At 42.9% G+C, this 27581-nt stretch overlaps 1 protein-coding gene across 1 annotated transcript in view; it reads right to left on the bottom strand.

The window, feature by feature from the left end:
• The window catches only part of PRDM2 (PR/SET domain 2), a gene marked incomplete at both ends in the record, with an annotated part of 198624 nt that overhangs the window by 75169 nt on the left and 95874 nt on the right, over positions 1–27581 (bottom strand). The window contains 4 exon segments of the mRNA XM_080691308.1: positions 844–970; positions 7958–8110; positions 14503–14606; positions 16367–16484. Coding sequence (XP_080547434.1) covers positions 844–970; positions 7958–8110; positions 14503–14606; positions 16367–16484 — 502 coding nt within the window.

The raw sequence follows: 27581 nt of genomic DNA, 5'->3' as shown, positions 1-27581 counted from the left end.
AATGAATACATAAATAATACATAATAGGAAAGTCAGAATTATTTTGGTTTTAGTTTTTTTCCAAAATCAAGTTCATTTTGTTTACTGCCTGACTTCCACAGCATACTGTGCAATGCTCTGGGCAAAGACGGGTTTCATTTGTTGAGAGAATTACAGAAAGTTACTTATGACCTAGGTCAGACAAAATAGAAAAAAAAAAAGTGTAGTAATAAAAAAACCTTACCGTGCCTTGGCATATAGTCAAACTAGGCTCTGTAAGATTCCCAAAATTCACATTAAATTTCTTCATAAAAAAATTCCAACAACGTATCAGCATGCCAGCTGGAAATATGATACAGCCAACCAAACTATTTTCCTACCCAGAAATTTAACCTCCCTTTGTAAGTGTCAGTACACTTTACCTTTTGTTGAAAAACATCGTAAATCATAAAACTGAGCACCGAGTCAAAACAAAGCGGCAGCCCCTGAACTTCCGCGTCGCCGGCATCCCGGGCGCCCGCCCCGCCCGGCCCGGCCCGGCGGCCCGGCGCGGCTCCGCTCCGTCCCGGGCGGGCGGCTGTCAGCGGCGCCGGCGAGGCCGCCGTCGGGCCGGGCGGGCGGGCGGGCGGGGAGCGGCCGGCGGCCACGGGCGGGACGCGGCCCGAGCCGGCCACGCCGCGCGACTCCGCTCAAGTTCGCGCAGCCGAGCGCGGGGCCGCCGTGATTCAGCAGCGGGCCGGGCGGACCGGGCCGGCGGCCGAGTCCGGAAAAGGTCACCGCGGCGTCGCGGGCCCGCGCCCGGCCCGAGAGCGCCCGGAGGCGGCGGCGGCGCGGGCCGGGCCGGGCGGGGGCCGACGCGCCTACCTTTGCGGCTCTTCGGGGAGCTCCTCTTGCTCCGGGCGCTGGCTCGCTCTTCCTCAATCGCAGCTGCTATCTCGGGGTTGTCTTCCCCATTGTACCAGACCAGGAGCTCCTCGCCCGGCGCGATTGGCTGCGGGAAGAGAAGCGACAAGCGCCGGGCCAATCAGAGCGGCGATTGTTGGCAGGGGCGGGGCGACGCCGCGGCGGGCGGGAGCCGCACGCCGATGGCAAACAGCTGTCGGGCGGGCGCGGCGCGGGGCGGGCGCGCGCGGGAGGTGCCGGCGGGAGGTGCCGCCGGGAGGCGCGCACGGGCGCGCGCCGGGAGGGGGAGCTCGCGGCCGCGCGGGGGCGGGGGCGGGCCAAGCCCACGCCCGCGGGGGGGGAGGGGGCCCCGACGGGGCGGCTCGGGGCCGCGGCCGCGCGCAGGGCTCTCTCGTGGAGGAGCCCACGGCCGCGCGCGGGCCTCGGACGGGCTCCCGCAGGGGAGGCCTGACAGGAGGAGGAGCTCGCGGCGGCGCGCGGGCCTCGGACGGAGGAGGAGCTGACAGAGCAGATGCTCAGGCTCAACCCCCACTCGCTTCCACCTCTCTCCGTTCCCAGCCGCAGGCGACCCACGCGGAAGAGAAAATGTACAGAACCGTTTTCCCCACGAAATGGGAATGGATGAGACATTGAAAGCACAGGTAAAAAGAAGGGAGCGGCTGGGGAAAAGTGGCAAGTGCACGTGTTTTATTCCAAGAGTTAAGTGTATGATCGGCATGACAATACACTGCCCGTTTGTTTATCCATGCATCGCTATTCATGTCGCAGAAATAAAGCAGCGCAGCACCTCAAACCTGCTCAGACCCATAAAGACACCAAGATTTTATGTCACAACCTTTAAACACAGAAGGAAATGTCTAAAAATACTCCCCATGTGTTATGCTCCTAAAACATTAAATTCTTAGCAATCCTGTGTGAGTGGAAGAGGCAAAGACACACTATCGTGCTGATTACGTCTACAAGATCGTGGAGAAAATAATGCCGAGTGGAAAGATGAGCCTCTAAAACAGAATTGGGGGAAACAGCTGACTGGTTTCTCTCTCAGGGACTTATCCCTTAACGTTCCGGAAGTACCAATGCAAGTAAATGTCCATCCAAAACCCACTGAATAAAATCGCATCCAAGTCCACAGTGACATAAACGAATGAATAAGTAATAAGGGAAGCTCTTCCTTAAAGTGGATCCCAAGCAATCAGTGAAAAAGAAATGAGGGAATCAGAAAATTGTCACTCATCCCCGTAACAGCAAGACTCGCTAATGGAGGATAAAGCCAACAAGCAAAAGCCTGAGGAGTGAAAGAATATTTGCATAGTCTCAAAATATCTCCCCACAAGGTACTTATTAATTACACGGAGAAAATAAACAAATGAATATCAGATGGCTCACAATAAGGATAAACAGAGAACATGGCATCACACTTTAGATTTCTGCCCAAAAGGCATAAATGGAATTTAATCATGATGAAACATAGAAGCCCAATCTGTGAGGTATTCTATAAAACTGCTAGCCCGTTCTCAAACCTGAGAGTTTATCAAAGACTAAGGTACTGTCCAAGCTTAGAAAACAGATGAGACAAGACAACTGAATGCAACAGTATTCCTTTCTAAGAAGGAAAAGGATTATAACAATTGGCAAAGTATAATTAAGGTATACAAATTTGTTAATTCTGTCTCACTGCAAACTTCCTGGTTTCAGTTACTGCAATATGGTTATATAAGATAATGATCCTGTTTTTTTGTTTTGAAGGAAAATTCCATCTAAGATGTCAGTTTAAGAGCAAAATAGTTCTTCACATACATACCTTCCAGTGTAGATAAAGCCCTTGAAAGTAAACTTTCCTTTGTTTCATTCTCTACAAAACTCTAATTGTTTATATAGTTCGAATTTCCAAATACTCTAAATTCCTTAAAGAACCAGACACTGATTCCTTTGCTCCCTCAAGAATGATTTAAAAAGTGTCATTTTCTTATCACTGAGGCAATGCATTTTCTTTCTTAAGCTAGTTAAAACCTAAACAAAAATTTTAAATAAAATATTAGTGAGTTAAAAAAGCCACTGCAAATGCATTTTGGCACTCCGGTGAGTTATTCTGTTTTGTTTACTTTTCAAAAGTAAACTATTCCTAGAGTATATAAATTCCAAACATAGTTCATTATCTTTGTTATGTCACATATATTTATCAGATAATATTAAAAGTGGCTAGGGTTCAAGGAAATATGTAGTCGTAAATAAAACCAAAGTAAAAAGGGAAACGGGTAGGAGCAAGGGCAAATGTGTTAACATATTCCTCATCCAAACTGTGCAGCCAGACACTGGCTGGAAGCCACCGCCAGTCACTTTAAGGAGAAGGGCAAAAGTGAGAGCACCTGCTTCCATGTTTACTCCAAGGCGTTCAGTGAGTAAACTATCAGTACAAGCTCTTTACATAGAAGGCGCTCATATACCCAATTACTCTCTTGTTGCAAAACACACACTCAAAATGCACCAGAATCTGTTTGTAAGCCGGGCATGGTGGCGCATGCTTGTAATTCCAGTACTTGGAAGGCTGAGACAGGAGGAGCGAAGGTTCTCAGCAACTTAGTGAGGCTGTCAATAACTTAGTGAGACTTCTGTTTCTAAATTCTAAATAATAAAATAGAAAGGGCTCAGAGTGCAGCTTGGAGGTAGAATGACGAGTTCAATCCTCAGCACAACACACACATACACACACACACACACACACACACACACACACACATCTGTAAAATAAATCTAATACAAAATTTTTATCCATTTATTCATTTAGTGGTATTAGGGATTGAATCCAGGGGCATTCTACCTCCCAGCTACAGCTACACCTCCAGCCCCTTTTTAATTTTTATTTTGAAACAGGGTTGATGAGAGTCTCATTACTTGCTAAGGCTGTTCTCAAACCTGTAATACTTTTGTCTCAGCCTTCCCAAATACTAGGATTACAGGCATGTGCCACCAATGCCCAGTTCGAAAATTTTAAAAGGCAACTGAAAAGTTGTACTATGGAGCTGTATACTTCACAATTTTATATTAAAACAGCTACACAGGTTTTATTTCTATATGAGGAGGAAAATAATTTTTTAATCAAAGATTATTTTCTTCTGTAGTACAACACTTTTTTATTACTACACTCCTTAATGTTTTCAAGATTTCTTAAACTTTGGAAGAAAAGAAGAGTAGTGTTTTAAAGTACAAATTCATATTTTATAGAATAAAGTCAACTGGACGTGGTGGTGCATGCTTGTAATCCCAGTACTGGGGAGGGCTGAGACAGGAGAATCACAAGTTCATGGCCAGCCTCAGCTACTTAGTGAGGCCCCCCACAACTTAGTGAGACCCTGTTTCAAAATAAAGAATAACAAATAGGGCTCAGAGTATAGCTGAGGTAGAATACCCCTAGGTTAAATCTCTAGTATGGCAAAAAAAAAAAAAAAATAAATTAAAGTCAAAAGCCCAAACAATAGTTCTATTTTGCTTAAGGATGAGAAACATTCTAAGAAATGCATCATTAAGCAATTCTGTCAAACCAAGACACTATGAGGTAACTGGTCGATATAATCTTATGGAACCACTATCATATGGTGGTGCATGACAATGCTGAATTGTGATGTTAAAAAAAAATGAAAAGACTTCAGAGTCTGTTCTTACCCACCCACAAGCCACTTCCTAGTGTGATCTTTCAGAAGTCATAGGGCAGATCTCAGCCTCACATCTTGAATGGGTGAACTAAACTCATACTCCTCTCCCTTTGAAAGTTACTAGGCTCTATCTAACCTGGCTCCTGCCCACCTCGCCTCTCATAATTCCTCTTTTCCTCTAATCAGACTGGCCTTTGTTCTATTCCTTTTAAAACAAAAACAAAACAACAACATAAATATGTTCACCCCTTCTTTGAGGCTCTTGTCCCTACTGGCCTCTCTTCCTGGATTGCTCCCTCAGAGCTTTGCACAGCGCTGCCTTCCTATCCAGGGTGAAATTCAAATGTCTTTTCTCAGAAAGGCCTTTCCTGACCACCTAAAGTAAAACAGCCTTCTCCCTCCCTAGTCACGCTCCATGTGTGACATTTTATTGTCTTCAAAGCACTTACTACTATCTGGAATTCTCTTGTTCACCTACTTACTTGTTTATTATCTGCCTCCTTCCTCACATACTGGAAGTTCCATGAGACCTTGTCTGTCCTCTCAGCTATTATAGAATACCTGGTATGCAGACACTCAAATATTTGTCAAACTAATGAACAGATGAATGAGTGGTTGACAGACTTAAGAGTTAACCTCTGGGAATTGAAAATAGCTTTTAATCATAGTACAAACAAAACTATTGTTGAGATTTCCCAATTATCTTGGTAGAATAAGCTAAGAAGATGGTACAAAGCCCAGAAAACATTATATGTAATTCATTTACAAAAGCTATCCCACAAACTGTTTAATCTAGACGAATACAGTTAGATGATCATGGTAAGGAATGTGGAAGGCCTCATACATACTTGAGCAAATATCAAAGGCCAGGATGGGGGAAAATCAGCCAAGATCAGAAATGTGTTATTTTGGACAAAGACAAGTAGAAATAATAGTAGTGTAGCTAGTTATTCCACACTTTGAGTACTTATATTGGACTAAGCTACTACATATCAGCTTGTTTAATCTTTACAACTCTTGAATTAGTTATGCAGGGTAAGTATCCCTAATGCAAAAGTCCAAAACTTGAAAGGCGCCAAAACAGGAAACTTTTTGAGCACTGAAATAACACAGAAGTGGAGAATTCCACACCTGATCTCATGTGACAGGTCACAATCAAAAAACAAGCACACTAAGAATACTGTATAGAATTACTTCCTGTCTGTGATATGATATATAAGACAGGAGGTCCTACATATATAAAACACACATGAATTCCATGTAAGAATTGGGTCGCATCCTCAAAAGGCCCCATCTGTATATACAGACATTCCAAAATTCAAAAGAATTTGAAATCTGGAACACTTCTTGTCTAAATTATTTTGGATAAGAAATATTCAACCTACACTCCATCTCTGCAGTTGAGAAAATCAAGACAGAGAGACAGAGGAACTTCATATGCCACGTACCTAGAAGCCAACATTTCCTTACCAGGCATTCTGCTCCAGAGTACCCACTCCTGATCACAACATGTCATATCAACAGAAATGACAGCTGTCGTTTATCAGCACTTTACCAGGTGCTACAACTCTGGCCATATTAACCCATGTGCTCAACACAACCCCGCAAAGGTGGTACTACAATGACCTATTTCTTACCACAAGCAAGCGGAGGCACAGGGACAGGACCTGATGAAGGCACAGAGTTAGAGGAGGCACCTGACTTGCTATGGGACACATGGCGGGCCAGAGGGTGATCCAGGCAGTGTGCCCTCGGAGTTTATTCTCCCAGCTACCATTCTGTCTGGCTTCTCCACATTCCCACAGATCAGCTGTTGGAGAGAAGCATCTTTTAACTTAAAGCCTACAGAAGAAACTGTAGTGTCCCTTATCACCCAGGCCTCATGCTGCTTCAAAACCTTGTTTCTACCTGGTCATGGTGGCATATGCACACTTGTAATCCCAGTACTTGGGAGGCTGGGACGGGAGGATCGCAAGTCTATGACTAGCCTGAACTACTTAGTGAGGCCTTCTGCAACTTAGTGAGAACCTGTTCAAAATAAAGAATAAAAGCAGAACTTGGGGAGGGGAGGGTGTGGCTCAGAGGAGGAGGTAAAATGACCCTGGGTTCAATCCCCAGTATCTCTCTCTCTCTCTCTCTCTCTCTCTCTCTCTCTCTCTCTCTCTCTCACACACACACACACACACACACACACACACACACACACACAAAGAACCTTGTTTCTACTACCTTGACTCTCACATGCAGGCCCTGCCAGGAATTCCATCTCCACCAGGATTCTACCTCACTGATTCAACCAGATGTCTTTCTCACTTTAAATAATTCAGTGTAATAAAATTGCATAGTAATACCTATCAAAAAAGCATACTACTACAACTCAACAGAGAGAAAATAACAAGTTTTCAGAAGTCATAAATAAGAAAGTAGTGTGAAAAATATTCGCTACAAGGACTAGAACCAAGGATATGAATATGTGAGGTAACAGGGCATCTAACTGGATGACAACATCAGAAAAAACGCAGCAGAGAAACATCAAACAGCCACCTGTGAACCACACTCCTGGAAGGCCTAGTGCTATCACACTGACAAAGCTGAGCACCCTGCAAAGCTGGCCACCATCCTCCATGCTTGCTCATCGAGCATTAACCCCATCAAGACAATTTTTTCAAATGGAAGCAAGACAAACGTGCTTTATAGCAATTGTGATTTTTTATCACAAAAAATAACAACCATCTATCTTTTCAGCTTCAAGATTCCACATTTGCATGCACAATGTGCAGATCTGTCTTCCACGAAAACACGGCCAGTGAAAACAGGGGAGGGAGACGTGGCAGAAAGGCAGCAACACTCAGAGCTTCCAAGTAGCAACATTCCTAAATATGTTCAGTATCCTCACCACCAGCCCTCAACATGACTTTCTTCTTCTTTTCATCTGCGCAATTTATGTCTCCAAATAAAAATGTGGCAGAAGGAATATATATGTTGTTTCATTTCTATTCTGAATAAAACTGAAGGAAAGAGAAGCTAATCCAAGGTGTCATTTACACTGAAGACTACGCACGTGTCTTCAGTTAACACAGCACCACCCTAGCTGCTGATAGTTTCTTACAGAGGGATAAATATGCCAGTCAGCCAGTTCCCAAGGCATCTGCATCTTAGGGAGAGAGAACAGCTGCCACATGCCTAATCAGCAGTATCTAGAAAGAAGTGGTATGTGATTACTCACTACCATCTTCATGTTCTAGTTCCCGACATACACGAAGCAGTGGCAACCATATATTTAAACTGAACCTTGAGTGTGGGGATGAATCACTTCAAATATAATCCCTTCAAGGTCTGCAAAGAAGCAGTCAGTCACAACCAATGACTGTGTTTAGAAAATGCATGCAGAGTAACTAGCAGCAGACTAACTCCAATTCTGTTACCTTTAAAGTTTTATAGTAAATGGCTCTGTTGATTTCTAGTGGAAATAAATTCTGCTCTTCTCCTGAGCAAGCCCAGTTCACATATCGCAGCCAGTTCCCCTTCTCTGGATCAGTGGCATCAATGCACATCCAGCCCAAATTTGGGTAATATACCTTGAGAGTGAGAGGAGAAAAAAAAAGCTCTTGTTAAGATAGGATTATGTAACAATACCTTCATTTTCAGCTTTTAAAAGAAGTCTTTCTCATTATATACAATTACTCTATAAAACATTTCAGAAAAACACAATAAATGATAGAAACGGAAAATTTAAATGAAAACTCAAACTCAAAACTGTGTAATTCCTATTATTTTTCCATCTGGACTTATTTCCCCCTAAACATAGAGATCTGTATAGTTGATAAGTCTGATGACCTCCAAATGCTTTGCAAGTATGTGCATAATGACAAGTGACAAGCCAGGCACAGTCACACACGCTTGGGAGAACTTGGGAGGCTGAGAACACCTGTCAGGACTGAGGTGTGAAGCATTCTGGGAGGTATCAGTGGCCTTCAAATAAAGACCAAAACGCCAACCCTCTCCCAGGAGTCACATCAAGAAAGATCACCTACTTTGCAATGACTTTTAACTTTAATTTTTACATACACACAAATATACATAAACACGTCTTATTCCCCAAAATTAGAATGTGAAATACCCAAGTAGGCATTGAAACAGAACCACAGAAAAACATGTTGACCAAAAGTAATGAGCTTTTCACTTTCTTTTTGAGGAAAGGATCTAGATACTTCCATGTCTTCCTCCACACAATCAGTACTCCATCATTTGCTCTTCCCCTCTTCTCCCTACATTAACCACCTTGAATTACTCCACCCTTCCTTCCCAAACAAAGCTTCTGCCCCCACCCGCAGCTGACGGGGAGGTGCGGCTGACAGTGAGGTGCTGCCTGCCTGGGTACACCTGGTTCTTGACCCTAGGCTGCAGGGGCAACACCCGCCCTCCTCTCTATGGAAGCACAATGCTCCATGCTTCAAACACAACCCCCCGCAATCCTATGAAGCATGTTTACTATGATTCTCATTTCAATATGTGGAAATAAGTCTCAAAAGTTAAAGACCTTCTCTTTTAAAGTGGCTTACTTAATTGTAATAAAGATGAGCTTAAACCCAGGTCTGTGTAATCTCTATCAGAGTCTTCCTTTCCTGACCACCCTACATAAAACTACAAACCCTTCTCTTCCCATCAGCACCTCCAAACCCTCCCTACTCTACCTCTACTTTTTTTTTTTTTTTGATAGAACTCAGGGGCTTTCTACCTCCAGGCTACACTCCCAACGCTATTTTATACTTTATGTGGAAACAGGGTCTCACTAAGTTGCTGAGAGCCTCACTCAGTAGCTGAGGCTGGCTTCGAACCTGTGTGATCCTCCTGTCTCAGCCTTCCAGGCACAGGGATTCCAAGCGCGCGCCACCACGCCCAACTTCTACCTTCACAGCACATCTGCCTATCTAATGCAAGTACTGTGGGCTTATTTAGTTTAGTGACTATCTCCTCCTCACCACGGAGACATTCTGCCTTCTCACTGCAATGCCTGAGCCTGGCATACAGTAGCAAACAGAAATAAGCAGAACAGCAGTGACAGAGCGCGTTACATCATCTCATGAGCGACCTCTGAGAACGGAGACCACGACAGAAGGCACTGTGCAGTTATCTGCACCAAAGTGAGTATTTTCATTATCATGTAAGTACTCCCATGAGTCTGTTCAAAACTGATTGTTCCTTAAACACTCATCTGCACCACTCTACAGAGGTAACCCATGTTACAGACTCCTCTACACCTCACATTTAGTGCGCGCGCGCGCGCGCACACACACGCGCGCACACACACACACACACACACACACACACACACCTCTTCCCCCTCTAAAGTACAATAACTCCCCAATGGTACATTATGAAGAAACAGTATTACAATATAAAACTTGGACTTAACGCACTAAAATAGCAAAAGCTTCTTTAATATGTTTAAAAAATATTTTTGTCATGCCAGCATAGCAAAATAAGAAAAATTTAGTAGATGGGCCTTGAACACTGCCAATTTGTACACACTGCTTTTTACTAACTTACATAGTTATTATTCCCTTCGCCCCTAATATAAAATGCCCCTGGTATAGGGGTAAATTTTGGTTTTGATGTATCCAAGAGGACGTCAGGGTCCCACTTAATCCCCACCTGCCTTCTGGCACAGAGAGAAATCAATGGGACTGCGGAGACAAACACAGACAGCTGCCGGGAAAACCCACAGAGTGGAAGAAGGCAGCTCACCATCCACCGAGAACATAGGCTCTGCCAGAACTTCCGGGATCTCAGGTCAATACAGACTGCTGCAGAAAGCAGTATGTTTCAACGAGTGAATTTTTTATTTAGGTATTCTCTGTGTGCTTCAAAGGAGACTAAGGCATCTTCTAAGTCACACTGAACTGGTATGCAAAAAGAAAATACTTTGCCTTACTGAAGAAGATGAGCATTTCAATTTTTTAAGATAAGCAAAAAAAATTCACAAGGAAAAGCTAAATTTTTGAAATTTCAAATTAAAAGATTTCACCCATTAAGTTGGTGAAAAAAAATATTGGCAAAAGTGTGTGAAAATAGTCTCCCAAGCACTGATGATCAGAGAACAAATTGGCATAATTTTTTGGATGAAATTTAGCAGTGTCTGAAAAAAAATTTAATATACATACACTTTAACCAGCAATCTACTTGTAGAAATTTATTCGAATGAGATTAATTGGGCAATTGCACCAAGATGTCTGTATGTTCACAGCAGTGTGGTTTGCTACTAATTGTTCTCAATTCATGGATAAATAAAAACTAATATGGAATAGCTCAATAAATTATAGTCCATCCGTAGTAACTGCATAACAAGACACTACAAAGTTGTGTAAATGAATAATTGGATTATTTCCTGCTAAATATTTCCATATTCCAAGAATTTCTTCAACACATTATTTTGTAATAAACAGAGAATAAAGATAAGCAGATATTCTGAAAATCCATCACCATAAAAGATATTCACGCCGGGTGTGATGGCGCTCACTTGTAATCCCTGTGCTTGGGAGGCGAAGAAAGGAGGATCTCGCTGGTTCGAAGCCAGCCGTGCTGGCTTAAAGAGACCCTGTTTCCAAATAAAAAAATATAAAATAGGTCTTGGAGTGTAGCCCGGAGGTAGAAGGGTTTCCAGGAACCCCAGTACCACCAAAAAAAAAAAAAAAAAAAAAAAAAAAAATAGGGCTGGGTGTAGCTCGGAGGTAGAAAACCTCTGGGTTCCATCTCTAGTACAGCAAATAAATAAATAAATAAATAAATAAATAAATATTTTAAAAAATAAAATAAAAAGATATTCACAAGGCCAATACAGTGTCACATACTTGTAATCGAAGAACTTGGAAAGCCAACACAGGAGGATTGTGGGTTCACAGCCAGTCTCAGCTACTTAGTGAGGCCCTCTGCAACTTAGTAAGAGCCAATTTTAAAATAATGAATAAAAAATAGGGCTGGGAGTATAGCTAGCAGGTAGAATGTCCCTGGGCTCAATTCCCAGTTCTGGAAAAAAAAAGATATTCACAATACATTGATGTCTGAAAAAAAAATTAAGAAAAATGAATTTCATGGTACCCTTTTTGTCTAAAATATATGGATAAATTAAAAGAAAAAATCTTAAAAGCTAAACATATGAAAATGCCAATGGTTTTCTCCAAAAAGTAGGATAATTTATAGTTTTATTATTTTTCCAAACTTTCTTCTACTGATTTGCTATAATCTATATACCAAAAAAAAAAAAAAAATGGTGATGGGTGGAAAAAACAAAATAAAAACCCAAGTTTGAATGAAAGTAACCAAGGTCTGCTGAATGTTATAAAACCTCTTCCTCCTCATCATCATGCACAATGATTGATTAATTTACTTAATTTTTGTGGTACAGGGGATTGAACCTAAGGGCACTGTATCTCTGAGCTACACCCCACACTGTAACTTTTACTCTGAAATAGGGTCTTGATAAGTTGTTGCTGAGACTGGCCTCAAAACTGCAATATTCCTGGTCTTGGCCTCCTCCAAATGCTGGGATTACAGCAGTGAGTCACCACATCTGACTTTACAGACTTCAAAAATATATAAGAAGGAATCAAGCCAGCATGCTGATACACACTTGTAATCCCAGGACTCGGGAGGCTGAGCCCGGAGGACACATGTTCACAGCCAGCCTCAGCTCCTTAGTGAGTTCCTCCTCAACTTAGTGAGACTCTATTTCAAAATAAAGAATACAAAATTGGACTAGGGGTATAGCTTGGAGGTAGAATGCCCCTGGGTTCAATCCCAGCTCCACACACACACACAAAGGAAAAGTTATCTGATTGTGTACTATTGTAAAACAATTTTGACAAGTTATCTTAACTTTCTAATCACAACTCCCTATTTGGAGAGAACTGAAGAAAGAGAAATGCCAGCTATACTAACCACTGGACTTGGTGCTATATGTGTTATTTTGTTTAACGTTTAAAACAACCTATAAAATTATCTATGAAATAGTAAGCCCCTTTTATAAGTGAGGAAACTTTTAGCAAACTGGCAACTTTAGTAAATGATGAAATCGCTAAAAGTCAGAGCCAGGATTTAAACTTGTCTCCCTCCTTTCTTCCTACACCAAAATAAAACAGGTATGCAGACAGGGAATTGGGAAGGGAAGGTCATACTTTTGTCCCATTGAGGGAAGTTCACAAACTACCTATTTTCCCTCCTTCCAAACCCCACTTGCCCTCCCTAACCTACCCTAAGTTATCTAGGCCCTACCTGCTTCTATCACTAATGAGAGACTCTGTCAGGCTGAGTCTAATTTTCATACCAACCAACTTCTGTTCAATTTAATATGCTCATTTGGAAAGTAAGAAAATAATCTTAAATTCAAAATTTAGTCCACATGCCAATTTAAATACACAGTCAAATCCTATCTTCAGACCACTTACAGAAAGATTTGCAAAGAACAAACTAACTTATAGCCTTGTCATTTATTTACTGCTGTTAGATATATTAACTGACTCTATAAATTAAAAAAAATTGTTGCTGAATTTATGCAAGTATACCATTATCCTATTATCTGTGCTAATCTGGTGGACATGTTTGTTAGCTTCCCTTGGGTAACTTTTAAAATTAAAAAGTTTACTTTGGAACAATTTTGTGTTTAAGACATTCTTAATCACACCAGTATTGTCTTTAGTAACTAAGACGTTTCTGTGGGGAGTTTTCTTACAATTACAGAGTTCTTTCACCTCAAACATGATGAAGGTAAAAAAGTGCAATGCTGCTCATTATACATTCTCACTTCCTAAAGTCTCCTGGTACACTATAAAAGAGTCCCAAGAAACCAATTCAGAGCGCCTGGGAGAAACTGTCACATCAAGTTAAGAACACTGCTGTGGCCTCAAGGAAAACAGATACACCTCCCTCCTGCCCACACAGTTCCTATCATATTTTCCTTTCATTCTGGGTTTTTATATGGTAACATATGAGAAGCAGATGTGACTCAATTTAAAACAATCTGATAGGAATGCTTTTCTTATCAACTAAAAATTTAATTTACTTTAAATAAAATGTCACACTATTCCTTTCCAAGACCCAAGGTCTTCCCCAGTGCATGAGCCTGAACTATACCCAACTTAAGTGCACAATTTTCATGCAATACAAAGGAACAACACCAACAAATTTTGTCTTCAACACTACCCTACTGTGATATTTTTCTGTACCTCCACCTTTGAAATTGGGGATTGTACAACTTAAGGCACAAAACTAGAAGCAGTGGCCAAACTGAGATGGGTTTCCAATTCTCACTGCCAGTGTGAGCCTGACTGAGCCAATGGGTTCTGGCCCTCTGTTCATCTCCAGCCTGGGCCCTGCAGGCAAGGGCAGCTCCTCTTGTTCCCACAGCTCGCTCCTCCTCCACAAGGCACAGTACTCCCCTGCTCTGTCCTCCAGGATTCTTGTGAGATCACCAAATTAACAAAACAAAAAAGCTTTGAAAAATTAAAAGCTCCAACTAAGTACGCCATGTGCTAAATATTTCCAACTCTGAATATTCCAGAGACATAGAAACTACTTTCTAGAATACAAAGAGAAAACTAACAGTGATTTATTTGCAGCTACCTCCAATTATCTCTTATAGTAGGTATCTAGTGTCACCTGTAAAGAGACAGACCCATCACACAAGAAGTCAAGGTCTTAGCTGTAAAGCAAAATACCCGAGATAGGCAATATAAAAAATAGATTTGACATGTATTGTTGAGGACAGCCAAGCAGTTTCAAAATACAAAAGCATGTATAAATGGCAGTCTGTATCCAAGGAAACAATTTTTCTCTTTAATAAAAATATTACTGATTTTAAACAATATATTAAAATGATTGTTTCAACTTCAAAATACCAAACCTGAGAACAAGATAATGATTTCTTTAAAAATGTACAGACTCTTATAGACATAGAATCAGAATTCTTTCTTACCTCCCACATGTATACATTATTCTTAACCTGAGATCTCTTTTTCTTATCACCAACAAATGGCCCAAACTTTTTTCCTTTTAAAATTGGTTTAGTGGCCCAGACACCTAGAAAATAAAACCAAAATTTTTATACTCTATTGTGGTTATTTTAAAAGGTTGAAAACATTAAAATCAGTTTGGTTTCACAAAAGAGAAGGCTACATTGCCTAAAAACAAACAAACAAAAAAAAAGTTAAATCAACTGAGATCAAGTTAAATCAAATCTTCAGTAGGGATTTTTCTTCTTTATACTCTTCAAAATTTTCTAAGTAGTCTAGTAAAGAACCTATATTGTTTTATAACTAAAAGAAGTTTCATATTTAATATTACATTAAAACTGCTATACGATATGATCACAAATACTTGAAGAATCACAATTGAAGAGAAAAAACATTAGAATGTAGTAAAACTACAAATAATTTATACTTTTTATTCTGCTTTTATCTAGATTTCAAATTGCCTCTACTGAACATGACATTTCTGCAATTAGAATTTTGAAGTTCATTTGATTAAAGTAGAAAACCCTCTGCTCTCTAGTCAGACTTCCTAAAAATGTAGCTACTGAGACAATTGGCTTTTCAGAGTTTAAAAGAGCCAAAACATCAGCTCATCCACAGTGTCCTTCGGACTGTTCTCTATGCACTGACCATAAGCAAATAATGAGAAGCAGCAGCCATTGTAAACTGGCAGGAGCCCAGTGTGGGGATCAAGGGAATTTTTGGCCCCGACCATTTCATTTGGCCTCAGTTTCCATTCACAGAATGGGGTAGAAGCTGGGCCAGTCCCGGCCAGCTGGGATGTATAAATTCCACTTTTCTGTAAGTTTGCTATGAACTGCATTCGATGACACTGATAACAATCAAGTATCTGAGCAATAAAAGCAACCACTTTCATGTGTACAAAATAATATAAATAGTCCAACTGCTTGTCAAATAAATTCTCAATGAGAACTGGGAAAAGTGTTTACTGAAAATCTATTCACATACATATAAATATCAACTGGAATATCAAAAGTACATCTAAGCCGGGTGTGGTGGCGCACGCTTGCAATCCCCGCGCTCAGGAGGCGGAGACAGGAGGATCGCGCAGGTTCGAAGCCAGCCGTGCTGGCTTAAGAGACCCTGTTTCCAAATAAAATAAAAAGTAGGTCTGGGAGTGTAGCCTGGAGGTAAAAGGGCTTGCAGGAACCCCATTACCACCAAAAAAAAAAAAAAGTACATCTAAAACAAAAAAAGATATAAATGTGTTATATTACAAGACTATTTTGACTAGATTTTTAAAATTCACTTCTATTAGCCTTCCATATAAAGATCAGGCCACAAAAACACAGCCAAACACAAACAAGCTTGGTTTGTATTCAACGAGAAATCCCTGCCAACGCATCTGAACACACTTGGGTTGTGTCATTCAAATATCTACTGGGAGTCCATACAGCGTCTGGTACTAAAGACATAACAACGTGTAAGAAATGAAGGCACTTACAATGAATGACAGAAACAGATGTGAAAACAATCACAAAATAATGAAAGACGTAAAAACATAAACATACTCAAGTCACAATGAAATCTGAGAAGGGAACAACAAATTCTGTGAGGAGAGACCCGCGGAACACTTGAAGAGCCACCAAGGACGGTGTGCATGTGAGAGCGTGTGTGCCTAGTGTTATAATCTGTATCCACCGTGTATGCATAACTGGAGAACACATCAACAGCATGTCATCTCTAAGTCCAGGATAAATTGGTTGCTCTCGTGGTGCGCCGCCCTCCTCACACGCTCCCATAGCAAGCTGCCTGCCCTTCCTGCCCTCCCTCTACCAGAGCACTCACCAATCCGTGTCTTGTCCACAGCAGACGGGGAAAGCCTCACTTCCTCCGGAAGTCCTCGCAGCACATGTTGAGGCACCTGGGCCAAGGTCTCGGTGGCTGCCACAGGCTCCGCAGGGCTCTGCAAATCAAGAAACAGAAAGCTCACAACAGGGGAAGAAAACCCAAGTACTCTGGTTTTTTTTTCTTTCTGACCCAGTAGGAAACCACCGGAACCTCCGTGTATGTCTGTATTGATCTATCTTGGCCTGGCAACGGTAGCTGTTTTCAAATTACCTCAAATCTCTAGCACCATCCTGCTTTTTTAAGCTCTAACAGAATCTCAAACAAAATACAGCCTAACAGTAACTTTCTCAACAAAACCTCCAAAGCTCAGGAAATTAAAGCAAGAATCAACAAGTGGGATAGCATCAAACTAAAAAGCTTCAAAGGAAAACATCAAGAACCTAAAGAGGAAGCCTACAGAATGGGAGAAGATCTTTACCAGTCACCACTCTGATAGGGGGCTAATATCCAGAATATACAAAGAGCTCAAAAGACTCTGCACTAGCAAAACAAACAACCCAATCAAGAAATGGGCAATCGAATTGAATAGACTTTACAAAAGAAGAGATACAAAGGGCCAATAGATTCATGAAAAGATGTTCTTCATCATTAGCCATCAGGGAGATGCAAATCAAAATTATGCTGAGATTCCATCTAACCCCAGTCAGATTGGCAAGCATAAAGAAATCAAACAACAACTAATGCTGGCGAGAATGTGGGGAAAGAGGAACTCTTTTACATTGTTGGTGGGAGTGCAGAGTAGTTCAGCCACTATGGAGATCTGTGTGGAGATTCCTTAGAAAACTGGGAATAGATCCACCATATGATCCAGCTTTACCACTCCTGGGTATTTTTTCAAAGGGATTGAAAACAGAGAACTACAGCAACATATGCATGCCTATGTTCATAACAGCACAATTTGTAATAGCCAAAATATGGAAACAACCTAGGTCCCCATCAACAAATGAATGGATTGCAAAGTTATGGGAAATACACACAATGGAATTCTATTCAGCTATAAAGAAGAACAAAATCATGTCATTTGGAAGAAGATGGAAAGTGCTGGAAAGCATTATGTTAAATGAGATCGGCCAAACACAGAAAGAGAAGGGACATATGTTTCCTCTAATATGCCCAAATGAGTGAGCATTGGAGATACCAGAGGGACTCCAGATAATGGAAGGGAAATCTCAGCAAAGTTTGAATGGGAAGCTAAGAGAGGAAGGAGGCTGAACTTGATTGGTGAAGGGCTACTTCCAAATATGCGTAAAAGTATGAATATAACAAGGTTAGCCTGGGTATTCATTGTTGGGAGGGGGGAGGGAAAGCGAGGGGGGGTAGAGGGGACCAAATACAGATTAAATGTATAACATTTACTTTCAATAAAAATATAAATAAATAAATAATTAATTAAAAAATACAGCCTAAACTTACTTTTAAATCAGAGGCTATCATTAGCATATTAGCACATTTAAAAAATAAAAACTGATGCCACCCTCCACTTACAAGTATAACTTTAACACATGCTGTAAGGACTATCCTGACCAACCTGAAGGTGCCCCACACAGCATCCCTCCAGCAACCACACCAACCAAACCAGGGCCTGCGTGTTCCACCTAAGAACACCAAAGATGGCGGCCCCTCACTGGAAACAAGGCTTTCCAGGAAACAGGAATGACCAGTATATGCCAAGCCACTAAATAGCATAGTTGACGCAATACCCCAGTGGCTGAGGAACAGAATTACATACAACTACTTATCAAAGTTTAAAGATGAAATTCACCACAGTCTTAGGAAATCAGATGCAAGCCAGGTGTGGTGGCACATGCCTGTAATCCCAGAACTCAGGCTGAGGCAGCAAGATCACAGGTTTGAGGACAGCCTCAGCAACGTAGCAAGAGTCTCAGGAACCTAGTGAGAGCCTGTTTCAAAAGGAAAAAGTAAAAAAGCTTTAGGGGTGTGGGATGGAGGCAGAACTCCATTCTGGGTTCAATCCTTAGTAACATAAAAAATGAAATAAGACTGCTATTAGATATGTACGGAAAGAAGGAAGAGATGTGAACCAAATGGCAGATCATCAGTGTTACTTTAAGAATAACTTTCAAGCCAGGCATGGTGGTACACACTTGTAATCCCCATCTTGGAAGGTTTAGACAGGAGGATCGCAGGTTCACAGCCAGCCTCATAACTTATCAAGGCCCTCCACAACTTAGTGAGACCCTATTTCAAAATAAGAAATTAACAGGGCTGGGGGTTAGCTAGGAGGTACAATGCCCTAGGTTCAATCCCTAGTACTCCCCCCAAAAAAGAATAACTTTCAAATCAATGGAAAAACAAGTGTATATTACCTGGTTCCACACAACCTGAAGAACCGCTATGTTTATTATAACACCACTAAGAATGATGGGTTTTATAGTGTCCGTGTGTTTTATTTCACTGCGACTTTCAAAGGAGCCAATGTAGGCAAAAAGCAAAATTCAAGTTAAAAAGATTAATTTTACCCACAAATGAAGCTCTTGTAATTTTTAAAAACATTATATGCAAATTTGCAAATTTCTAGCATTTGAACTTTATTGAGATACAAACAGACAGACTTACCAACTGACTGACAGAAGGACCTATCAGACATCACTAAGGTCAGCTCTCTAGCCTGCTAACAGGAAAGCCAACCCGGGTGTGGTGGCGCACGCTTGTCATCCCAGCATGCAGGAGGCTGAGACAGAAAGATGGCAGTTCTCAGCCAACTCCAGCTACTTAGTGAGGCCCTTTGCAACTCAGTGAGACCCCGTTTCAAAATAAAGAATAAGAAATAGGGCTGGGGGTGTAACTCAGAGGAAGAATGCCCCTGGGTTCCATCCCCAGCACCGAAAAAAAAAAAAAAAAAAAAAAAAAAAAAAGAAAGGAAAGCCCAGGAGGGCATGTAGAGACAGGTCGTCTTTGGGCAGGCCCGGCCAGCAGTGTGTTCGTGCTAGAAGTAAATAAGTAAATGCTCAGCTCTGTCTGAGCCACATCCGTGTCTCAACAGGACTCCCAGCTTGCCTTCCAGAACATGGGAGCATCAAGTTGCCCCAGAAAGTTGCCCTACGGTACTATTTTTTTTTTTTCCAGTACTGGGGATGGAACCCAGGGGCATTCTACTTCTGAGTTACACCCCCAGCCCTATTTCTTATTCTTTATTTTGAAACAGGGTCTAACTGAGTTGCAAAGGGCCTCAGCTGGAGCTGTCGGTGACCCGCGATCCTCCAGTCTCAGCCTCCCAAGTGCTGGGATTACACACGTGTGCCACCACTGCACTACGTATGGTACTTCTAAGTAGCTAAATTGTGAGTAAATGTGAAACTCACATTTTTATTAATTCTTCCTTCCAATCTGGAGTAAGCTTTATTTTTGGAGATGGCTCAATTCTACAGAAGAAGTGTGTGGAATGCCCCAGTTTTGCTCTTCTTCCTGCTCACCCCTTTGGTGATCTCCCCACCCCATCAAGGTCCCGCACCAGTGTAGCACTTTGTTACGACTGATAAACTGACACTGACACCCTCACCTGTGGCCACAGCTGCACTAGGCTCACGCTTAGGTTGTTCCACAGCTTTGGACAAGTGTAGGACTCACATTTCTCACTTTTATTTTTATTTATTTATTTATTTATTTTGGGTGGTACTGGGGTCCCTGGAAGCCCTTCAACCTCCGGGCTACATTCCCAGAGCTATTTTATATTTTTATTTGGAAACAGGGTCTCCTAAGCCAGCGCGCGCGGCTGGCTTCGAACCTGCGTGATCCTCCTGTCTCTGCCTCCCAAGCGCGGGGATGACAAGCGTACGCCACCACACCCGGCTCATTTCTCACTTTTAAATATAGTGTACCTGTTTAGACTACTTTTAAACTATAAACTGCCGGGCGTGGTGGCGCACGCTTGTAATCCCCGCGCTTGGGAGGCAGAGACAGGAGGATCGCGCAGGTTCGAAGCCAGCCGTGCGCGCTGGCTTAGGAGACCCTGTTTCCAAATAAAAATGTAAAAATAGGTCTGGGAGTGTAGCCCGGAGGTAGAAGGGCTTCCAGGAACCCCAGTACCACCAAAAAAAAAAAAAAATAAAAAAAAAAAATAAATAAACTATAAACTGGATCTGTGGAGGTGTGAATAAAATTTTTCCAGTAAAGGAAAACATATTAAATTGGTAGTTCATATCCTGGAGTACATAATGATTATTTCATAACACTGATAAATTGATCAATAGTAACAAACACTAGCCAGAGTTATGAGTCCTAGGAACACTGAAAGTTAGTACAATGAGACTGAATTTTCTTCCCCTTTCTTTGTTATGACCCTGGGAGAAATTCAGTACCTTTCATCCTCCCCAGGAGCACTGCTCTGGAAAAGACAGGGTGTCTGCTAACATAAACTGATGCTTCCAGGCCGGGCTACAAGGATCAGTCCTAGGTGAAAAGCACTGTGCTAATCCCTAACCCTAACCCCAAACAGCCTAAGAGGCAGCTGCCTATCAGCAACTTGCCCCCCATACACACACACACAACACACACACACACACACACACACACACACACACGAATCCGAGGTGTAGAGAAATGGCCTAAGTGGCCCCAAGGTTTGCATTTCAACCTGTCTGACACTGGCCCCAACTCATAACTACTGTGGCATTTCCACTTAAGACTCTGGAATATAATCTCAGAACCTCTGCCCTACAAATTCCAGACTGCCATAGAAATGTCAGCCAGGAGATGGCGCCTAGGCTATTCCCATAGGAAATATGTAACTTGAGTACAAGATGAAAACCACATGCACCACAATCTTTTTTTTTTTGGGGGGGGGGGGTGAGACTAGAGATTAAATGCAAGCTCCACCCCAGAACATTTTCATGTAAGAGTCTCACTAAGTTGCTGAGGCTGGCCTCAAACCTGTGATCCTCCTGTCTCAACTCTCGAGCACTGTGTCACAGGTATGTGCCACCAGGGCAAGCCATACACCCAAATTTCTGCAATACCTGTGCATACAAAGGACTTCCACAGAGCTGCTAGGAAAGAACAACACAGGAGACATCTCTATGTTTCTGCCTACCTGTTTCAGATCAACCCATGATTCTTTGTGTGGGCTCATTTTCTTAGTAGAGGATAGTCTTTTTCTGCTTATTACAGTATCCTTTCAAACTACAGTAAAACACAACTAAAACAGGGGCCTCAGCTCACAGCAGCCCATTCCAAGCACTGGTGGTCTTGGGCCTCTTCTCCAACTTCCCCAACCATTAAGTCTCCACTGCAGCAGCTCTGGCTGAAAACTGTAGGGAATATTCTGAGAAAATCAATGATTTAGAAAATCAATGATGGGGAATGCCTGTAATCCCAGGACTTGGGAGGCTAAGACAGGACAATCACAGGTTTGAGGCCAGCCTCAGCAACTTAGGAACGCCCTCAGCAATCTAGTGAGACCTTGCGTTAAAAAAAAAAAAAAAAATAGGGTTGGGGGTATAGCTCAAAGTTAGAATGTCCTTTAGTTCCATCCTCAGAAGCAAAAAGGGGGGGGAAATCAATGATTCAAGAAAAAGATGGTTTCGTGGGATGGCCTGACTAAAGAGCCGCCCTCTCGCTTTCCACATTTTCCTTTCATAGTTCTTACACTTTTTAATAATTATTTGTATCATGTGTTTAACAAGTGTGCCTTCCCTGCAACACTGTGGTGAGGACACATGGTGTTGCTCCGGGTTGTGTTCCCAGTGCTTAGTAGTTAGTCTTCAAATGTTTGTTGTAGACTTATTTGAATGACTTGGGTAAGTACATTATTCTTTGTAAGCTAATTTAAATCTTTTTTTTTTAAAGGAGGACTAGATATAAATAAAATAGCAAAATCTTCTATCAGAAAGTCTTTTCTTCACATGTACCTGAATTTCTTACATGTAAGGTAGGTATTCTTTGGGTCAATACGGCTGCAAGACCCCGGCATCAAGACCAAATTCCACAGATGCTCAAGGCCCTTACATAATGATACATTACTTGCATATAACTTAGAAACAGACTTCAAATTATCTCTAGATTACTTATAATGACCAATACAATGTAAACACTGTGTAAACAGATGTTATACTTGGTTGTTTAGGGAATAATAACAAGAAAAAAATATGTGAATGTTCAGTACACAGGCAATTTTTTTCAAATATTTTCAATGTGAGATCAGCTGAATCCACTGGCACAGAACCCGCAGATGTGGAGGGCTAATTATATAAAAATCATTTTTAAAAATATGCTCTCAAAACTCACAATAGCAAAGTTATGGAACCAACCTAGGTATCCATCAACAGATGAATGGATTACAAAATTATGGGATATCCACATAACGGAATGATACTCAGCAATCAAGGAAAACAAAATTATGTCATTTACAGGAAAATGGATAAACCTGGAGAACATTGTGCTAAGTGAGATTAGCCACGGGTATAGCCTCTCTCAGACTCAGAAGCTAGGGCGGAATGGGGCTTCAGATAATAGAGGAGAAACCAATGGAGTCAGAAAGATGATTTAGGGGAAGGGGAAGGGGACGGGGAAGGGAAGGGGAAGGGGAGGGGAAGGGAAAGGGGAAGGGAAGGAGAGGGGAAGGGAAAGGGGAAGGGGAAGGGAAAGGGAAAGGGAAGGGGAGGGGAAGGGAAAGGGGAAGGGAAAGGGAAAGGGGAAGGGGAGGGGAGGGGAAGGGAAAGGGAAAGGGAAGGGGAGGGGAGGGGAGGGGAAAGGGAAAGGGAAGGGGAGGGGAGGGGAGGGGAAGGGAAAGGGAAGGGGAGGGGAGGGGAAGGGAAGGGGAGGGGAAGGGAAAGGGAAAGGGAAGGGGAGGGGAGGGGAAGGGAAGGGAAAGGGAACGGGAGGGGAAAGGGAAAGGGAAAGGGAAAGGGAAAGGGAAAGGGAAGGAAGGGGAAGGGGAAGGGAAGGGGAGGGGAAGGGAAAGGGGAAGGGAAAGGGAAGGAAAGGGAAGGGGAAGGGGAAGGGAAGGGGAGGGGAAGAGAAAGGGGAAGGGGAAGGGAAAGGGAACGGGAGGGGAAAGGGAAAGGGAAGGAAAGGGAAGGGGAAGGGGACGGGAAGGGGAAGGGGAAGGGGAAAGGGACAGGAGGATCAATGAAGGAATCACTTTCATCGACAGTATGTACATATGTGAGAACACCAATGCCAATCTCAACACCCCGCATGGAGCAGGGAGGATGGGGAGCCCACCGAGTGTGTCACCATCACTATGAACGGCATTATGATGTGAGGCTATAATGTACCATAAAGTATTAAAAATGCTCTCAATTCTAAACAAGCAAATAAGTGGTAAATCTTTGGAACAAAAGAATGTTAAAATTCCCTCTCCTACATACTCATAAGCTAGGCTCTCATCTCTGAGACGCTACCATATCATAATAGTATTAGATGTATTACTATATTTGGAACAGTTATCTTCTTACACTAAAGAATCACAATTTGATACTGTAATTACTTCCCAAATCAATTTTATCTAAAAGAAACCGCAACACCCACTCAATTTTAAATATTAATATATTTCTGAGTTCCTGCTGGTACCAGACAAGATTCTAGGTGTCTCATTTGCCCAACAATGCATCGCTCTGGTGAGGAAGACAGACAAAATTTCACACACACATACAATGGCTGATGCTCAGAAGAGTCAAGCACAAAAAGGGACGCAGTGACTGAGCAGGTGCAGGGGTGCCCCTTCAGAGCGCTCACATGATGGCACGGGGACGTCCGCCAGGAAAAGGCAACAGTAGGGACACATCCCAAGCAAGGATGCTGGCGCGCTCCAAGCAGCCGGGCAGAAAGACCGCTGTATCCCAAGCAGAGGAAATGAGAGAAGACGCTGGAGCTGAGGCAGCGGAGACAGGAAAAGATGGATAGGAACTGCATCACCATTTGCTTATATCAAGGAATGAGAGACAGACTATGGCCTAAAGCAGGGCGTGGTGGCGCACATGTAATGCCAGTACTTGGGAGACCGCAACAGGAGCATCACTGGTTCACAGCCACCTCAGCAACCTAGTGAGGCCCTCCACAACTTAGTAAGACTCTGCTTCAAAATCAACAATGAAAAGCCGGGCATGGTGGCGCACGCTTGTAATCCCTGCGCTTGGGAGGCAGAGACAGGAGGATCATGCAGGTTCGAAGCCAGCTGCGCTGGCTTAAGAGACCCTGTTTCCAAAAATAAAATAGGTCTAAGAGTATAGCCCAGAGGTAGAAGGGCTTCCAGGAACCCCAGTACCACCAAAACAAACAAACAAAACAAAAAACAAAATAAAGGTTGGGAGTATATATCAGAGGTAGAATGCTCCTGGATTCAATCCCCAGTAACCCCCCCCCCAACACACACCCCACCACCACCACTCAAAGAAGGCAGGCTCGGCAAGGACCTGCCAGTGCTCATTCCAGAGGCCGGGAGGCTGCCTCCTCCTGTGGGGGTCCAGTCTCTTGGCATTCTGTCCTTGCAGCCCCTGAATAGAGGAACATTGCTGTCTTAGGGATTATCACTGTTCACTATGATTAGGTATAAAAAGTTAAAGGATTTCTCTGCTTTCTTAAACTGTAGACCTCAAAGAGAACTTGTTCTTTCACTGTTTATAGCCCCCAAACACATATCAATGCCTGGATCTGCAACAGGAAGTTTTATTTTATTTTATTTATTTATTTTTTTTTTTTGCAGGTCTGGGGATGGAACCCAGGAGCATTCAACCTTCAAGCTACACTCCCTGCCCTATTTTTTATTCTTTCTTTTGAAAAAGTGTCTCACTAAGTTACGGAAGGCCTCACTAAGTAGCTGAGGCTGCCTGCAAACAGTGATGCCCCGGTCTCAGCCTCCTGAATGCTGGAATTACAAATGTGCGTCACCACTCCTGGCACAGAAAACATTAAATTTAATGTGTTAAATTTAAGTTAAATATTGTGTTTATTTGGTGGTACTAGGGAATTGAACCCAAGGGCTTTCTACCACTAAGCTAAACTCCCAGCCCTTTTTATTTATTTTTTGAAACAGGATCTCGCTAAGTCATTGTACACTGGCATGGAACCTACAATCCTCCTGTCTCCGCCTCAAGTACTGGGATTATAGGCATACGCCACCATGCAAAGCTAAGTTAATAAATTACTTAGTTATTAACTATTCATTGATCTCCTTAATATGACGTTTCCAACTTCCTACTAACTCAAGCTCAAAGAAAGCAAATATTCCCTCCCCAACGAATGGCTCCAAGGCCCTCTCCTTCACCAGTCATTAACAAAGGCTTGCTGAATGCCTGCCTGCTCTGGGAGGTGCTGGCTGGGAGGTGAAGGTACAGGAGACCTTGAGCTCACTGAGCCACCTGCCAGGACTAAGATGGGAGCCTGAAAGATTTGGGTCCCCCAGGTCTGCCCTCGCTGGGAGCCTTTGAAAGAAAGGGCCTTCTATGCCCCCCCACCCCACTGCTGGACAAGTGGGGAGCTCCGGAGCTAACATCCACTGCCTCCTCTGGGCCAAGATCTGTGCATGTGACCCTCACTTAGTGAGCAAGCCAGGAATCCCACGAGCACTGGTGGTGTGTCCGGGGCACTTCAGGCAGTGTCCCAGGCCTCTTGGGTTGCCTCATGATCATCACATCACCACATGCACGGGTTCTTTTGTGATTCCTACTTTACAGAGGAAAAGGAGACCTACCCATAGGCATAGCTAGTAAATTAGTAAATGGCCAAGCTAGATAATTCCAACCTGGCCGTTGGGCTTCAAAGTCTGGCCTCAAGTACCAGGTTGCAGAGCAGCCCCAAAGAGTAACTCTCCCAAGCTATGCAGCTTTAAAATACTGGAGCCAGATAAAATCCAGACAATTCAACTCCAGAGTTCATGTTTTACCACCAACCCAGCGGGGCTCTCCTAGTGCACCCAGGGACCTTGCAAAGACTCTGGGGTTTATAAGGAGATAGCTACCTAGGTGCTGCCTGCCCTTTGCACGCTTAGGTGTAGAGCGGCATTTTCTGGGGGCTATGACATACAGTGACATCGTTCTGAAACGATGGCATTGCCTGCCTGTGCACCGCAGCGTTTCTGACTTGTGCGTAAGGCCTGCAGCCTAACATTATACCCAATCTCCTTCCTGGTTTTGATTCTGCACTACAGCTGTGTCACGCTACCACTGGAGAAGGCTAAGTGAAGCGCAGAGGACTCTGCAGGACCCAGGGCTCCACCTTCACTGGGAATCTCTAAAGGAGAACAACCAGAGCCGATCAGAATAAACTGGATAAACTGCAGTGGCTTCAGAGAATGACTGCGACAACTTACCACTCAAGTCCCAAACTCAGCTCCTCCAATGAATGGAGAGAAGGGAGGGAAGGGGTTGTAGCCTCTGCTCTTAGCCCTAGGGGAGCTGAGACCGAGGCGCAGGCTTGTAATCCCAGCATTCGGGAGGTGGAGACCGGAGGCTCACGGTTGGCAGACAACCTCAACTACTTATCGAGGCTCTTCACAATTCAGTAAGAGCCTGTTTCACAAAAAAAGACTAAAAAAATAGGGCTGGGGGTATAGCTCGGAGGTAGAATGCCCCTGGGTTCCATCCCTGGTACCACAAAAAAAAAAAAAAAAAAAAAAAAAAAAAAGAGGGAAAGCCAGGCATAGTGGCACATACCTAAAATTCCAGTACTTAGGAGTCTGAGACAGAAGGATTGTAAGTTCAAAGCCAGCTTCAGCAATGCAGTATGACCCTCAGCAACCTAGAGGGACCTTGTTTCAAACACAAAAAGTAATAAACCGGGCACAGTAGTGCATGTCTGTAATCCCGTAAAACTTGGGAGGCTGAGACAGAAGAATCGAAGGTTTGATGACAGCCTTCCCAATTAGTGATTCTCTCATCTACCTAAGCGAGATCCTGTTTCAAAAAAAAATTAAAAGGACTGGAGGTACCGTTCAAAGGTAGAATGCCCCTGGGCTCAACTCCCAGAACTACACACACACACAAAACAACAACAACAACAACAACAACAACAACAACAACAACGATACAGTGCTGGGGGGGGGCGTAGCTCAGAGGTAGAATGCCCCTGGGTTCCATCCCCAGTACACAAAATTTTTTTAAAAAAACAAGAATAAAAAAATTTAAAAGGCTGGGGGTACAGCTCAGAGGTAGAAGGCCCCTAGGTTCCATCCCAGTACCGCAAAGGAAGGGAAGGA

The sequence above is a fragment of the Muscardinus avellanarius genome, assembly GCF_963383645.1.
Source record: "Muscardinus avellanarius genome assembly, chromosome: 3".
In the NCBI taxonomy this organism is placed as follows: Eukaryota; Metazoa; Chordata; class Mammalia; order Rodentia; family Gliridae; genus Muscardinus; species Muscardinus avellanarius.
The sequence above is the reverse complement of the archived record's forward strand: the minus strand, read 5'-3'. Positions and strand labels throughout refer to the sequence as shown.